At 40.1% G+C, this 17,944-nt stretch overlaps 1 protein-coding gene across 1 annotated transcript in view; it reads left to right on the top strand.

The window, feature by feature from the left end:
- The window catches only part of LOC126995477 (beta-hexosaminidase subunit alpha-like), a 30,569-nt gene that overhangs the window by 6,785 nt on the left and 5,840 nt on the right, over window positions 1-17,944 (top strand). Inside the window, exons 2-9 of the mRNA XM_050855060.1 lie at window positions 6,336-6,480; window positions 6,707-6,794; window positions 6,972-7,097; window positions 10,415-10,575; window positions 10,886-11,041; window positions 11,497-11,609; window positions 17,245-17,296; window positions 17,478-17,627. Coding sequence (XP_050711017.1) covers window positions 6,336-6,480; window positions 6,707-6,794; window positions 6,972-7,097; window positions 10,415-10,575; window positions 10,886-11,041; window positions 11,497-11,609; window positions 17,245-17,296; window positions 17,478-17,627 — 991 coding nt within the window. The remainder of the gene's footprint in view (window positions 1-6,335; window positions 6,481-6,706; window positions 6,795-6,971; window positions 7,098-10,414; window positions 10,576-10,885; window positions 11,042-11,496; window positions 11,610-17,244; window positions 17,297-17,477; window positions 17,628-17,944) is intronic.

The raw sequence follows: 17,944 nt of genomic DNA, 5'->3' as shown, positions 1-17,944 counted from the left end.
TCCAGTGTCGTGGACAAGTTCGGCATTTTTCTTGCCTGTTCTTGGCCGTTCGGGGACATGTCTGCGTCCATCGCATGACTTTTAACAGTTAGTCATGACCGCCGCGAAAGTTTCATGTTGCATGAAAAATTCGCGGCCGTTCGCCGAATGTGCACGAATGCAAAATGGACGCCGAATTGTCGCCGAAATGTCGCTGACATGTCCCAGACAATTCGGCGTACAATTCGCGGTGTTCGGCGAATTGTCGCCGAATTTTGACCGTTGAAATTTTAATTGTGTTGGCGAATTTGTCGCCGACATGTCGCCGACTATTCGGCGACATGTCGCCGAATGGATCAGATTACGTCGCCGAATATTATTTAACATTCGGCGAATTAATCATGACACTCTCTCTCTCTCTCTCTCTCTCTCTCTCTCTCTCTCTCTCTCTCTCTCTCTCTCTCTCTCTCTCTCTCTCTCTCTCTCTCTCTCTCTCTCTCTCTCTCTCTCTCTCTCTCTCTCTCTCTCTCTCTCTCTCTCTCTCTCTCTCTCTCTCTCTCTCTCTCTCTCTCTCTCTCTCTCTCTCTCTCTATATATATATATATATATATATATATATATATATATATATATATATATTATATATAAATATATATATATATATATATATATATATATATATATATATATATATATATATATATATATATATATATAAACTGAATAAAATAATACTGTAGTAATAAAGAGTAAACAAGAAAATATGAAAAAAACAAGAAGAATCATGAATTTATAAAATAGGTATGAAACTAACATTTTCGTTTATTTCATAATTTATTTACTATATATATATATATATATATATATATATATATATATATATATATATATATATATATATATATATATATATATATTATTTATTAATATCATTAGTCTGCCATTATATATTTAACCTTTGTTTTATTTTTTAGTTATTTAAATTTATTTCTTCTTTCAGTTACTGGTTTGATTATTAATATTACGTAAACATTCATTCATTCTAAAATATTTGTAGGAGGGCAAAACAAAAACAAGTCGCATTTATATATTTTATTACACATACTATCATATATATTACCCCATTATCACACACGGTATTTACTCGCCCACAATTCTGTCCTGCCAGGCCACTACTCCCCGGGTGTTATAGCAGTCCATAAGGTAGGTGCGGATATTCTTGGGGTCTACCATAGCTCTTGGGTTCCGCAGAGGGTCGAGTGGGACGATTTGATCGCCCTCTCGCCATTCCCCTGGAACAAGTTGCGAGAGACGAGGTGGGCTCTTCAGCTGCTGGTGAAAAAGTGTGTTGCACCCCGGATTCCCGTGCTTTTATATGCCACATGGGCATCAGATGATCAGCTGTCACAAATCTTGGCACTGTCGGAGAATTGTCCCCGACATGTCGCCGATACTTCGGGGACATACGAAGACAATTCGGAGACTTGTCGCCAATTATTCCGCGACAAAAAAACCGTCAAAATTTCAGATTTTGAACTCGGCGACATGGACGCCGAATAGTCGGCGACATGTCTCCGAATTGTCCCCGAATTGTCTTGAGCATTCGCCGACATGTCGCCGAATGGTTACGAACTGTAAGAATTTTGGTCATGTCGGTGAACCGGTCGCCGATTTTTTTCACGAACTGATTCGGCGACAAGTTCGTGGCCAAAATTCGGCAGTGTATGTGTGGCTTGACCCGTACCGTACTAGCGACGCGTATACGCGTCAGCAACTTTGCTTGCAGAAAATACTAGCGACGCGTATACACGTCGGGTTTGCTAAACACTGTTACAGTCGATGTAGCGGGTTTATTTTTGCTACAGAGAATGCTGCAGACAATGGCAACACTGCGCGAGTGCGTTTCCAGCATTGGCAACATTAGTCATGCTGGGGAGGAATCACAAGCGACCTGTGACATCAAGATCAAGATCAAGACCAAGTGTAAACATTGTCGCCGCAGTCCATTCCTTTTGCCATATGGTGATAGACAGTGAGTTTGAGGTTTCCTCATCTGAAGAAGACGTGGGAGCACTCTCAGACTCTGGTTCGTGCCAGATGAGGATATACTGGCTATATTGAGCCGCCTTTGTAACACGAGATTCTACTGTCCTGAAAATTCTGAAAATCCAACACTTATACCCCATGAAATGGTGCTCTCTGGAGTATTCTACACCTGTGTGCAACAAAAAATGGGCTACCTGGCCTCTATCACTTGTCAAATCCTCCATAAACCATCGATCACGTACAGGGGCCATTTCCAGCCACACCTTTGGTAACACTTCATGGAGTTCTCCTGTGAAAAGTAGGTCTATGACTTGTTTTTTTTCTTATTTTTTCCACTTTTCCCATCACATGGAACATTTTCAAGCCCCCCCCCAAAAAAATTAAAAATTAGCCGGTACTGGGTAAGCCAAAAATATTTAAATTGGCCGGTACTGTACGAGTTAAACTTGATAAGTCAGTAACGATGCACTGGACACCTGTGCATGTTCCCTTACCTTTGCACCGCTGCAAGGGGTGGCTGGACGCATTTTTCCCAAGTGATGGCAACCAGCCCTCACTTTTCCCATGTGATGGCAATCAGCCCTCACCGCTCTCCTCCATCGAGATATGATGACCATATTATATTATTACTTATTTATTTATTTTACTCTTTTACCATGCTGAAAACGTTTTGGCCTCTACCATTGTCGCGTAACCACATACGACACGCCGTGTCCATGTACGATGGCACGATGCGTAGTGACCGCCATGCCAGTGCCTTCCCTACCACGTGGTCGGCATTGGTTGGCATGCTAGCTTGAACGACATAGTTTTTTTTTTTTTTTTTGATGGGTGGTCTTCAGGACAGCATGTGGGTTTTTTAAGCCACTCGGCGGACTGAAAAAAATGAGTGGGTGTGGGGATTCGAACCCGCGTCGTCCATCACGCGGTGAATGTGAGCCCAGTACGCTACCACCTACGCCACCGCCTTTAGTATAGTTTCCAGTGAGCAAGCCAGCTAAGCCTCCGAATGCTGAGCCTCCGCGTTGCGCGATAGGCTTGTGGATACAAATTCATAAGAAAGAAAAACAAGTCCGTATGCCGGCAGCATAATTAAATTAAAAGGTAGGCCCGGTTTTCTAGCCCCGCGCCGCCCTCCTCGCTGATTCACCGGCTGGCTATCAAGCTCCGCCCACCTCCATGACGTGTGTGTGTGCGTGTGTAGTTCACGAGTCTCATGCCTCTCTCTCTCTCTCTCTCTCTCTCTCTCTCTCTCTCTCTCTCTCTCACACACACACATGAGTGGGTTTTTTTTACAACAAAGGAGGCAGCTCAAGGACACAAAAAAAGGAAACAATAATAAAAAAAAGCCCGCTACTCGCTGCTCCTACAAAAGAGAATCAAAAGAGGTGGCCGAGAGAGAGGTCAATTTCGGGAGGAGAGGTATCCTGATACCCTCCTCTTGAAAGAGTTCAAGTCGTAGGCAGGGGGAAATACAGATGAAGGAAGATTGTTCCAGAGTTTACCAGGGTGAGGGATGAAAGAGTGAAGATGCTGGTTAACTCTTGCATAAGGGGTTTGGACAGTATAGGGATGAGCATGACTGCATGAGTAGAAAGTCGTGTGCAGCGGGGCCGCGGGAGGGTGGGAGGCATGCAGTTAGCAAGTTCAGAAGACCAGTCAGCGTGAAAATAGCGATAGAAGATAGAGAGGCAACATCGCGACGGAATTCAAGAGGTAGAAAACTATCAGTAGGAGGAGAGCTGATGAGACGAAGAGCCTTACGGCCGTAGTATTAATCTCCCCCATACCCGTTCCCATCCCATCCCTTTTCCTTGATTTAAGACAAAAATGCCACCAATGACACGACCTGGCAACCCCTATGTGGCTGCCCCATGGCTGGCCAGGTGTGTGTGACCAGTCCTGGATACCAACCTGTCTCATAAATTAACTTACCCGCGTTACCTGTTATTTACATGTAGATCAACAACGCTATTGTTTTGTTTTATGATAAATAATGTATATGAATACAATGGTGTGTGAAAAATGCATTATTTATCTCGTTTTCTGTAACTATCGGTTTGAAAGTGCTACCAACATTATTATGACCTGCGGGTTGGTCTTGTCTGGCCCGCCGAGGACGGGGAGGGGATGGGGCGGTTTACACTTACCCCAGACCCGCGTATGGGGATGGGAACAGAAAGGGAATGGGGAAGATTAATACTACGGCCGTTAGACTCTACTCTGTCCAGAAGAGCTGCGTGAGTGGAGCCCCCCCCCCCCCCCCACCCACACACACACACACACACGTGAAATGCATACTCCATACGAGGGCGGACAAGGACCATGTATATGGATAGCAACTGCGCGGGGGAGAAGAACTGGCGGAGACGATACAGAACGCACAACCTCGAGGAAGCTGATTTAGCGAGAGAGGAGATGTGGTTTCCAGTTGAAATTTTGAGTTAAGGATAGACCGAGGATATTTAGTGTTGAAGAAGGTGACAGCTGAGCATTGTCGAAGAATAGGGGATAGGTGTCTGGAAGATTGTGTCGAGTTGATAGGTGGAGAAATTAAGTTTTTGAGGCATTGAAGGACACAAGGTTCTTCCTACCCCAACCGGAAATGATAGCAAGGTCTGAGGTTAAGCTTTCTGCAGCCTCCAGTCTGGAGTCGTGTACTTCCTGTTGGGATGGCCTTCTATTGAAAGAAGTTGAATAATGCAGAGTGGAGTCGTCGGCGTATGAGTGGACAGGACAGTTTGTTATGGAAAGAAGATCATTGATGAATAACAGGAAGAGAGTGGGTGATAGGACAGAGCCCTGTGGAACACCACTGTTGATAGGTTTAGGGGAAGAACAGTGACCGTCTACCACCGCAGAGAGAGAACGGCCGGGAAGGAAACTGGAGATAAAGGAACAGAGGGAGGGATAGAATCCGAAAGAGGGCAGTTTAGAAAGCAAAGACTTGTGCCAGACTCTATCGAAGGCTTTCGATATGTCTAGCGCAACAGAGAAAGTTTCACCGAAACGGCTAAGAGAGGATGACCAAGAGTCAGTTAAGAGAGCAAGAAGATCACCAGTAGAACGCCCCTTGCAGAACCCATACTGGCGATCAGATAGAAGGTTAGAAGTGGAAAGGTGCTTTTGAATCTTCCGGTTAAGGATTCATTCAAAAGCTTTAGATAGACAGGAAAGTAAAGCTATAGGGCGGTAGTTTGAGGGATTGGAACGGTCACCCTTCTTAGGCACAGGCTTTACAAAGGCATACTTCCAGCAGGAAGGAAAGGTAAATGATGATAGGCAGAGACAAAAGAGTTTGACCAGGCAGGGTGTCAGCACGGAAGCACAGTTTTTAAGGACAATAGGAGGCACTCCATCTGGTCCATAAGCCTTCCGAGAGTTGAAACCAGAGAGGGCATAAAACATCACTTTTCTCCGCCTCTCAGAAAAAAAAATGTTGTCTCCTCTCTACTGCGCATGCGTGGCCCTGGCACCCGGTGTTGTACGTAAAAACTTCGGGGTATGAAATATCTTCGGTGAAGAGATTTCATACTTAGATAATCAACATTAAAACACTAGGTTATTTTTCTATGTTAGACTCGAAAATCACTATATCAAAGAGAAAAATCATTTAACTTTGCCCAAAAAATGATTATTCACTACCTATTTTATTTTTATTTTTTATTCCGTTGTAAAGAGCGCAAACAGAGACATGGCGGCGTGGCGCGTGGCATGCGCAGTTCACGAGACCAGTGTTTGTAAGTAAAAGCGTCAGCTTTTGACGGTGGGGTCACCAAATAACACAATACCGGTTCATGTGTTTCTAGTATTACGGTTACCGTCCATATGTACGTGTCAACGTGTGGTTTTCACGTTTTGTAAGTTTTCTAAAATACAGATAATGAAAATTTGAAATCATCTATGTTTTTTATTTGAAATATCAATATAGTATCGTTTTCGCCTATCGGACTTCTCGCTAGTTTTTATTGGAATTGTGGATTTATATCGGGTATCGGTTATCGGTTATCGCCGATATTTGTGTCTCCAGTCAACGAATATCGGTTATCACCGTTAAGGTTTTCCATTATCAGTTATCGGGTATCGGGAATAAGGTTTTCTGTTATCGTGCCCAGCTATACTCATACTGACTAAGGTAATTCCTTATAACTTTACCGCCTTGGTCCCGGCTGTTAATTGCTAGGACCGTCCTTTAAGGGAGGCCTATGATATAACTGCAAAGACCGCCACGGCAGCAGTCCCGTCCATGTTCTCTATAATGAGCTATTTTTACAATCATGCACTCACTTTACCTTGTTTATCCTCAACAGCGTTGTTGATGGTGGTGGTGGCGGTGGCGGGCGGGGCGTGGGCCGGCATCCCCAAGGTCACCCCCACCGTGGGCGAGGTGTGGCCGCGCCCGCAGTCCGTCGTCTCCCAAGAAACCTACGTTATTGTCAGGCCAGAAACTTTCTCGTAAGTGACGTGCACATTCGTAAATAGAAATTTATACTGCATTCATCGTGCAATATTTCTCACATAGAAAATTAAGGTTTATTTGATTTTCATTATTTTCTTTTTATCTAAATAATAAATATGTGGTTTTAATGGGTCAATATAGGAGTCGGCCATTGGTTGCTTACAGCTTAGTGCAAGCTAATTTTAACTTACTGCAGAATGGTTGAGTATGGTGGTGTTTCAGGTTCACCGTGGTTGGACACACGTGCGAGATTCTGACGGAGGCGCTGCAGAGGTACATGAACATAATGTTCCCCTCCACGACTTCTAAGGTACTTGCAGAATCCACCATAATTTATTTTATCTGAAAGAAGAATATTCATGTCACGATAAAACTAAGCATTTTTACTACATATTTTAGGAATAAAAATCAAAGCAGCTTATTTTGTAACCTCTGAATATGACACACTCATACCTAATGGCATGTTTTCATGGCCTGCACCCTGAAGAGGACCCAGCACCCGTGGACTAAGGATGGCAACTTCAGTGCTTACTTGGACGTCTTGAACGTGAACCTGCTGGCCGCCTGTGAGGAGCAGCCATACCAAGGCATGGACGAGCAATACGAAATCAAGGCGAGTGTTGACCACCAATTAAAACACCCATCTGTCTCTTGACTTCATTATATGACTATGCCTTAATAATTCAAATCTTAAACTTACTGATGAGATTTAAGTAGGAAGTATCAAAATATGATAGTAAACTCTCTCTCTCTCTCTCTCTCTCTCTCTCTCTCTCTCTCTCTCTGTTCATATGTCAATCGATGTATCCATCTGTTCTGTTCACCCATCTATCCATCTAGATTGATTGATAGGTAGATACAGAGAGAGAGAGAGAGAGAGAGAGAGAGAGTCTGTTATCTCCCCTCTGCACCGCGTCATGATTACAACCACCAACACTCACCTCCTCAGGCTCCCCTCTTTCTCCCCAAGCGTCAACCTAAATATATTAATTATTCACAACTATTTTCTGAAGATGACAAACCACAGACAACAGCCACAAGCTTGCTTTCACACATTGAAGAGGTCAATGAACCCTTTACTATGGAACGGACACCTGCCCCAGCCTTGTCATTTAAGCCGCGAATTTTGGAAAATCAACCCCTTTGGTGCGAATCGCCAAAGTCCCTTATTTCTGGGGCTACAGAAAAGTTTTTGGTATCAATCGACGGTTATATTTTTTTAATTAGCGACTGGGCTTGAAAACCGACTCTAAAGGGTCAAAAATCGAATAAATTCGCAAAAAACGACTCTGAAAAAAACTATTTTTGAGTTCCCATCCTTGAAACCGCTCATTTTTTTATAATTTCAAAAAAATTATTTAACAAATGATTTAGCCCTGCCAATGTGCTTTCCAATATGGTGCATAACATTTCCCTACTCCCAGTAGTTTCGTCGCTAGAGCTCGAAACGTAAACCCTGTCGTGAGCGATTTTGACGAACTCCAGACACTTTGACGTTTTCGTCTAGTGTGGCCTTGCAATTGCCTCTAGAAGGCTGTAATTTGGCATGTATCCCCTCTTGGCAATGTAGTTTGATCAACTCGAAGGATTTTTTGATAGCTCGATTCCAAGTTCGTCGTCGAGCCGTCACAAAATAGCCTGTTTTTCGGCCCTTTAGCCGCGATGTGGACACGTCCTAGTTTTTTGCTTATAACTTTTTTTTATTTATTTAATGCTTTCATATTTTTTTCTGATCATTAATCTGTATTAAAAGAGCTTTCATTTGCCACAAAGCACGCCTTCCTAGCTTCAGTAAGAAGTATGGCTGAATACTAAAATAAAAAAAAATAAAAAATAAGAACATGTATAATAAGGCGCTTAATATAGGTTGATTTATATAGTGAAATGATTATATAAAAATAGTAACTCCCTATATAGATATATTAAAATGGTTTTAATACTAGATAGTCAGCATATTGAAGTGTTCATATATGATTTTTTATGCAGATATATTAATTTTTTGTGGCGTCAGGAAGGTTTTTCGTCGCGGCGCGTGAAATGAGTCCGATTCCGCAAATGTTCGTCGCGACTTTTGGTCGAGCTCGAGCGAAAACTACTAAAGCTATTAAGGAGTGCTTGGTGGCAAATGAAAGCTCTTTTAATATAGATTAATAATCAGAAAAAAATCGGAAAGCATTAAATAAAAAAAAAGTTATAAGCAAAAAACTAGGACATGAACAAATCGCGGCAAAAGGGCCGAAAAACAGGCTATTTTGTAACGGCTCGACGACAAACTTGGAATCGAACTATCAAAAAATCCTTCGAGTTGGTCAAACTACATTGCCAAGAGAGGATACATGCCAAATTACAGCCTTCTAGAGGCAATAGCAAGGCCACCCTAGACGAAAACGGCAAAGTGTCTGGAGTTCGTCAAAATCGCTCTCGACATGAACCATATTGGAAAGCACATTGGCAGGGCTAAATCATTTGCTTGATAAGTTTTTTGAAATTCTCAAAAAATGAGCGGGTTTCAAGATTGGGAACTCAAAAACAGTTGGGTTTTTTTCAGTATCGTTTTTTTCGAATTTATTAGATTTTTTACCCTTTCGAGTCGGTTTTCGAGCCCGGTCAGTAATTTAAAAAAAAAAATATAGCCCTTTCATTTTGCCTTCGATTAATACCAAAAACTTTTCTGTAGCCCCAGAAATAAGGGAGTTATGGCAATTCGCACCAAAGGCAAAAGGTATATATATATATATATATATATATATATATATATATATATATATATATATATATATATATATATATATATATATATATATATATATATATATATATATATATATATATATATATATATATATATATATATATATATATATATATATATATGAAAGAACATCATTGGCAAAGAAGCAGCTCACCAGCTCAGGCAGGTCCCAGTGGTCCTGTAGGCGGAAGGCACTAATATAAGGGCGTGTGACCTTGTGGCCTTACAGGGGCAGCCCCACTGACCTCCCAGTAATATCTATAGCCTAGCCACAGACGCATCGCCACAAGATCATAGGATGCACTGCGTCTACCATCAGTGTGGGTGCAGAGACTCGATACCTGGGCATCACTGCTTAATCCAAAGATGTCAACAGAGCTTAGCTATCTTGTGTAACAAATGAGCTAAGTAAAGAAATAATAATATTTTCAGAACCTATATGATTGTGTTGGGCAACAAAGACATCAGACACCCCACCTGCCAATAAAAAAATACCAGCAGTTAGGGATCCAGACAATGCTGGGGAGGATCCAACTTAGTGAATGGACAATAGAATCACCTGAGGTACTTTAGAGACATACACATATCTAGGGAAAGCAATCAGTGCAGACCTAGTCTTAAATAAAAACAGAAAGAATAGGAATGGCATGGAGCAATTTCAGTATAGTACATAATATCATGAATAGCAACCTGCCACCCTCCTTGAAGAGAGAAGTGTACAGTCAATGAATCCTGCCAGTCTTAACATACAGTTCAAAATCAGTGGAGTGGCACCTCAGAAATTGTAGAAGAAAAGGCAAATAAACAACCAAGTGGAGATGCAATTATGTAGAGCACTGACATCAGACAGTGGTGAATGCTGGAAAAAGCCTTTATCCTACAGTGAACTAGTATTGATTTAAGATGATAATTGATGAATTATGATTTATGGTAAAGTCAAGGAATAAATTTGGTGCAATTTTGGGGAGAAATATAAATTGGTCAGGTGCCAGTTGTGAGTTAACTCTCTATCTTTGATAGCACAAGAACAAAGAGCTCACCATATTTTCATCTTGTTGTTTTCCTCAACTTATTTTATTTTTTATTTGCCTGATGGTGTTTTTATGGCCTTATCTATTCTCTATAGAAATATTTTCTATTCCCAACTCACCTTTATTTGTGTACTTATGACATGGCAGATTGACAGCCCAGATGCTCCAGGGGAAGGTTCCCTCATTGCAATGAGTGTGTGGGGCATTCTAAGGGGTTTGGAGACCTTCTCTCAGTTGCTTGTGCCAAACTCTGGTGCATACAATGTCAAGTCTACACAAATCAGAGACTTTCCCAGGTTCAGCTTCAGGTGAGGATGATTGCCACTGTAGGGAATTTAATAACAACTAATTTATTTTTCAAGTAGAGTAAATATCCTGCATTAAAAAGTTACATGCATATTGTATTCAGCTAAATAAACAGATGAATAATGCAGCTTAAATTTTTGAACTTTTTGAAACTGGTTTCAAGTAATCTTTTCTCCATTTGCATAACTTTAAAATGGCCATTCGAGCTACTAAATTAGACAAATATAAGTTATACAAGCCAATGTGTTGTCACCACCTATCAATGACCAAAGATGTGGTGCACTGTGTTGATGCAGAAGATGTACTCCACAGAGGCCTGATGCTGGACACTTCACGACATTACCTTCCTCTCACAAAGATTCAGCAGACCCTGGACCTCATGGCCATGAATAAGTTCAATGTTTTCCACTGGCATATTGTGGATGATCCAAGTTTTCCATATGTGAGCTCTGCATATCCTAACCTCAGGTATATATGGCTAAATCATCTCACTGCTATCATGTTTTGTATTACTTGGCACTAACTATATTCTACTCAGTAATGTATATTTGAAAAGGCTTAAACGTTAGTATCACCATCACCATCATCCAAATCTTCTAGTTAGGCAGGGTTGGATGATATAGTAATCCAACAAACATAAAGGTATTGGAAGTCACTTGAGCTCCGATCATATTATAGGACTGATGGGTACAGCTGTGCTCTTTATGTTTGCTTGTGGGTTCATTCCCTGAGATTTTGATATCTTAGTCTGCAATTTAATTTAGTATTTTTTACACTAAAGGAAGCAGCTCAAGGGCAAAAATAAATAAAGCAAAAATGCCTCCAGGTTACCCATCCATGTGCATGAAAATATGACATCATTAATTAATGATACTAATTAATGACTAGTAATAAATTGACAAAATCTTAATTTCTTCCAACAGTGAACAAGGAGCCTTCAGTTCAAGCCACATATACACTGAGGGCAATATCAGTAATATTGTGCAGTACGGAAAAATGAGAGGCATCCGTGTCCTGCCTGAGTTTGACACTCCAGGTATGTGATTATGTTAGTGTATTACTTGTTACTTAACCCGTAAAGCGTCGGCAAATATAAAACCTTGTGATTTTGCCAGTGCCAGCCACATCTTGGTTTTTTTTTTTTTTTTTTTTTTTTTTTTTTTTTTTTTTTTTTTTTGGTGAAACCAGTCTTAAATGATGTGAAAGGAATGGAAATGACAGTCATTGCGCCCAGAACTGACTGGAAGTGGTATTATGGCACACAAGATATTCCGTGCTAAAGTTAGCGGCTTAGCGAAACCTTATGTGTGTGTGTGTATATATATATATATATATATATATATATATATATATATATATATATATATATATATATATATATATATATATATATATATATATATATATATATATATATATATATATATATATATATATATATATATATATATATATATATATATATATATATATATATATATATTTATATATAATATATATATAGTTTTTTAGCTTCCTCTTTTTCTCACACTTCAAGCAATGAGTTGGGGACATGCATAACATCGTCACTGTGTTGAGAGGAAAACAACGTCATATTTTAGACTCGAGAAATTAGTCACGAAAAAAGCCCTTTCCCGTGTGATTGCTTTTGCATAATTGTTTTTTTCCTTTCCTGCAGCTGTATGAGTGGAGAATGTGTGTGTGTGTGTGTGTGTGTGTGTATATACCTATTTGTAGCATACAGGGCCTGAGCTAGGCTCAGATAGTCCTGTCTCCTTGTCTACTTTTATCCAATCTTTCTTTCATTTGGTGGACACTCTTCGCCTCCACCACATCCTCCTCCAAACTGTTCCACAAATTCACACTTCTATGAGGAAAGCTGTATTTCTTTTTGTCTCTCAAACATGTTCCCTTTCTCAGCTTCTTGTTGTGTCCTCTCAATCCTCTCCTTTGCTCTCTCTACATCAAGTCCTTTCTATCTACCTTATCCATACCACTCATCAACTTAAACAACATTATCAAGTCTCCCCTTTCTCTCCTCTGTTCCAAAGTTGGCAGGTTCATGCGTTCCAATCTTTCTTCATATGGCAGATCTGAGAGTTCAGGTACCATTTTTGTTGCAATTCTCTGAATCCTTTCCAATTTCTTTACATTCTTTTTTTGTGTGTGTGGGGACCATACCACTGCTGCATATTCTAACTTTGGTCTGATCATTGCCTTTATTATCTTTGTCATCATATCTATATCCATTAGTGGAATGCAAATCTAACATTTTGCAATAGTCTGGATGTATCACCAAATATCCTGTTTGTGTTTTCTGTCGTCAAAGAATCCTGAATTGTCGCTCCCAGGTCTTTCTCTTCCTTAACCACATTTATGTCTCTTTCACCCATTTTATATTGTTTCGGGTGTCAATTTTTACCTTTTCCCATCCTCAGTATGTGACATTTGTTTGCACTGAATTCCATTTCCCATTTGTTGCTCCACTCACATATTACATCCAGATCCTCCTGCAACCCCATACAATCTTCCTCCATCCTTATCCTTCTTTGCAGTTTTGCATCATACGCAAACAAGCTCATGTAGCTTTTTACTCTTTCTGGCGTGTCATTGATATAAATCAAGAACGTTATTGGAGCGAGTGCAGCACTCCTCTTATCACTTCTCTCCATTTCGATTTTTCATCCCTCACCACTGTTCTCATTTCTCTTCCTACCAAATACTCCCTCATCCAATTTTTCATACTGCCTCTCAGTCCTCCTCTATACTCTAATTTCCACAATAGTCTGTTATGCGGCACTTAATCCAAAAAAAATTTCAGGTCTAAGTATATAAAATCCATGCATCCATCTCTTTCTTGTACTATATCTATTATTCTCGAGTAAAAACCAGAGGTGGGCACGGTACTGAAAAATTAGTAGTGCGGTTGCAGTAGTGCGGTACTTTTTCCAGAGTAGTGTGGTTGCAGTAGTGCGGTCCCATTTTTTTTCTTTCCCAGTGTGGTACACTGTGCGGTACTTCAGTGCCTATCCTGGCTAGCCATTGACTAACTAATAACTTGTGAGATACAAAAAAATAGAGGAGGACTGGGGGAGGGAGAGAGGGAGTTAAGGGAGGAAGAAGGGGGGGACAGGGGAGTAGAGGACAGGAAGGGGAGGAGGGGGAGGGAAGGGAATGCAACTTTCCGAGGGAGGAGGGAGGGGACAGGGAAGGGGGAGGAGATCAGCGTCATGTGAGAGAGGAGGAAGTGGGGGGTGGGAAGGAAGAAAGGAAGGAAGGAAGGGTGGTGCGACAGCTGCAGTAGCACTAGCCAGGGAGGAATGGTAGGGAGGATATGGGGGAGGAGGGTAGGAAGGGAAGGCAGAATTCTCCGGCGTTTGAGCGAAAACGAAAGATTACTAATATAGGAAAGTCATGACGGGAACAGGGAAACACTATTCAAACTGTCCAACATATTAAGACAAAACACATCAAATGCAACTGGTAATAGTGAGACCTCGACAGTGGGAAAGCACTAAGCACTGGCGTCTCAGGTCTCAGCGAAGAAACCACATGGAAATTTCAACGAGGAGATAATTACAATAATAATAATAATAATAATAATAATAATAATAATAATAATAATAATAATAATGATAAACTATTATTATTATTATTATTATTATTATTATTATAATCAAACAATATTGATCTTGGCTACATTGAAGAGAGAGAGAGAGAGAGAGAGAGAGAGAGAGAGAGAGAGAGAGAGAGAGAGAGAGAGAGAGAGAATGATAATATAGAGAAATTACAATGAAGTTAAAAAACAGATATAGTACTATGGTCTAAGGCCAATGCTGTCCAAACTTTTTCGCCTATTGTACCCTTTATTACCTTCTCCTACTGTTACGTACCCCCCATGGCTGATGAAACTCAATTATATTCTGTTATATTTATATTATATTATATTATATTATATTTAGGTACTCCTTCATAATCTCTTTTCCTTCATAGAACATGGGAAGTTTCTTTAGTGTGTGTGTGTGTGTGTGTGTGTGTGTGTGTGTCCCCAGTTTGGACAGCACTGGACTCTAAGCTATGCATCAAAGAAAAATTTGTACGGGACATGAGATTGAGCGGCGATCATGTTAGTGCTTGCTTGTACTGTTGTACACTGCCATGTACATACAGTCATTTAGTATTTAATTTTAAACAATAACTGAGAAGTCAGAATGATTGAATCACTGATTCTGATGACTGATACCGATTGACTGATTGAGTCCAATTCACTGTCAAAAAAAAAAAAAAAATATCTCTGAGCATGCCGCGTTGCAAATGTCTTCGATAGCCTTCTAAGTACCGCAAAAAGTACCGCAGGATTTTTTAGTGCGGTCCGCAGTAGTGCGTATTTTCAGAAAGTTTGCGGTAGTGCGTTACTATTTTTGTGATGCAGTACTACCGCACTAAGTACCGCACTTGCCCACCTCTGGTGAAAACAAATCAGATTTGTGACACACAACTTTCCTTGCCTAAATCCAAACTGGCTCTCATTTATTAATTTTTCTCTTTCCAGATGTTCAGCCCATTGTTTTTATAATTCTTTAACACATTTGTGTGTGTGTGTGTGTGTGTGTGTGTGTGTGTGTGTGTGTGTGTAAGAGAGAGAGAGAGAGAGAGAGAGAGAGAGAGAGAGAAAAGGATGGGAAGAGGGCGACGTAACTCTTACATCTCTGACACTTTATGGGTTAATATTTGTCTAAATCAATTTGGAGAGAGAGAGAGAGAGAGAGAGAGAGAGAGAGAGAGAGAGAGAGAGAGAGAGAGAGAGAATTTACATAGATAACCATGCCACACACCTTGAATTTCTAATCTACCAAAGACTAAGTTGAAAAAAGTGCCTGTCGAGCTTACTTTAAGTGGCGCGCCTATGGGGCTCCTCCTGCGCATATGGTACGTCCAATAGCTTTGAAATTGTAGTATGTTGTTTGTTGACGTAAAGAAATTATATTCTGCGAATTTCATCAAAATCGGGTGAAGTTTAGGAGAGACTCAAACAAAGTGTGTTTTTCATTTTTTTGTTTCACAGGCTTTATTTTTCAGTTACTCGCTTTGAAAAAAATACCATAGAAACTTTGTTTACCTATCTACATTTTGTTGGAAGTGAATTTTTTATTTTTTGTTTTGTCTTCGAAGAAAAAAAATTACAATTTTTTGTCACTTATTATTTTCTCCACTCTGTGTCCCGTTTTCTTTTGACATTTTTGAAAATCCATTTCCAACCAAAAATCGCCCTTTAGTTTTAGTTTAAAATGATACCTAACAAAAGTCATTCAGACATTTTACCGATTTTGTGAAATTATTTGAAGGTTAAAAAGATACTTTTCGAGATATCGACTCCTAAAGATTTTTGTTACATTTCTCCCTGTCTTGCCATTTGTATTTATCTGATTGGTATGAAATTCTCACATATGACTTTATACCTTGTTGACTTACCTCAGAATGATAAGGCATCTGGTCACCCTTTCTAAGAAAGTATTACTCACTCGCAGGTGAGGGTGTCAGAAGGACCCACCTTCCTTCGTTGATGACTGGAGAGTCTGGTGCTGTGTCGTGAGTGACTCACGCTCCCCTGCTGAGAGCGACGCGGGAGAGGGATGACACATGACAAAATTTAAGAAGAAAAAATTATTCTAATGCAAGTTTGATGTAAATACAAGCATTGAATGATACCGCATGTGTTTGCGCGCGAGTCTTGCTGTGACGCAGCAGCACGGGACATTTAAAAATGACTTCCAGGGGGGAGGGGATTTAATTTTCCAAAAACAAACTTCACCAAGTGGCAATTTAGGGTATCGAGGCCACGGTGAGCGAAAAAAACGCTATCATGAAATTTCAAATATATTCGTCGAAAAATACCCATAAAATGAATCCGTCATACTACACAGAACGTGTCATCAGTCGTAAACAATTTGGATTTGTCTGCATTCGTAAAACCATTGAGTATTTTGAAGCATTCAGTCATTTTGCCTTGTAGGTGTTCTTTCTCAACAGGGAACAGATTAAGAGATGAGAGACTTTTGTTGTAAGTATTGTTGCACAAGGAAGAGATTATATTTGTTGCCCTACATTGAACAACTTATAATTTAGCGATGTCCTAACCATGGAGAGGAGACCAAAACTATTACATATTCCAATTAAGTGGGGTCCGTTTGGTGGCTAGCTTGAGTCATTTTCTCCCTCTGCTTCCACATAGTCCCAACACCTATTTTTTCCTATCATATGTTACCTTTACCTTACATATGAAGGGAAGAGATAGGTGTTGGGACTGTGTGGCAGAGCATAGGGGAGAAATGGACCCGCGAGAGCCTCCGCCCAAACGGACTCGACAATTTGGTTTCACTATAACTATTGTACATATTGTGTATTGAACGAGAAGCTTCTGTTAATGAAGCCCAGCATTCTGCTTATTTTATTTGCTTCATCAATGCATTGCTGTGAGAATTTGAAGTTTGATACGATTTTGACAGAGAACGAAATTTGAAAAAAATATCTTCTCACATCACAAAATTACGTTTGTATATATTCAGATATATATTTTTTGACTCTTTAAACATAGGATATACCTTGTGCATACTCCATACTTTTCCTATCTATGCAGGATTTTTTGTCCATATTTTATAATTACTCGTCAGGTCACACACAGTCTTGGGGTTCCCAGCCTGGTCTGCTTACAACATGCTACAAGTATGTGGTATTATTAGTTTGCTGCCTTTTACATGCTGTTTCTCATAGATACTCTGACAATAATATTAGTATTTTTTTCTTGCAGTATTGGTTACATTTTTTATCAATGTTATATTCAACGTCTGAAATTCTACCAATATGTATCCTAATCTATGGTTCATTGACAATGTTGAATTTATAGAGACAGCACTCCTGATGGAACTTTTGGCCCCATAGACCCCTCCAACAATGCAAACTATGATTTTCTAAAAAATCTCTTCACGGAAGTTACAAGTCGCTTTCCTGACCATTATATCCATCTTGGAGGAGATGAAGTCAGTTTTGACTGCTGGTAAGTTTATATTCCTCTTGTAATTTTTGCAAGTACTAATTGTACAAATAAAAATACAGTAAATCCTCCGTAACTTAAGAGTAATCGGGGCAAGGCCTCATCCAAAATAACCAGAGTTTATATTCTCTTGCGTACCCAAGCAAAGCTGTGCCAGAGTTCACCAGTGATTGTAGTTGATTCTTGCACAAAAAAATTAAGACAGCACATGGGAGCTGGAATAGAGCAGAGATGTATAGCCATAAAAGCTAATTTACATGGCTATGGAATACAGTCTTGTGCAATGTGGCAGTGAGGGAGTGAGGGTGAGCAGTGAGGGT

Source organism: Eriocheir sinensis, chromosome 1, assembly GCF_024679095.1.
Source record: "Eriocheir sinensis breed Jianghai 21 chromosome 1, ASM2467909v1, whole genome shotgun sequence".
In the NCBI taxonomy this organism is placed as follows: domain Eukaryota; kingdom Metazoa; phylum Arthropoda; class Malacostraca; order Decapoda; family Varunidae; genus Eriocheir; species Eriocheir sinensis.
The sequence above is the reverse complement of the archived record's forward strand: the minus strand, read 5'-3'. Positions and strand labels throughout refer to the sequence as shown.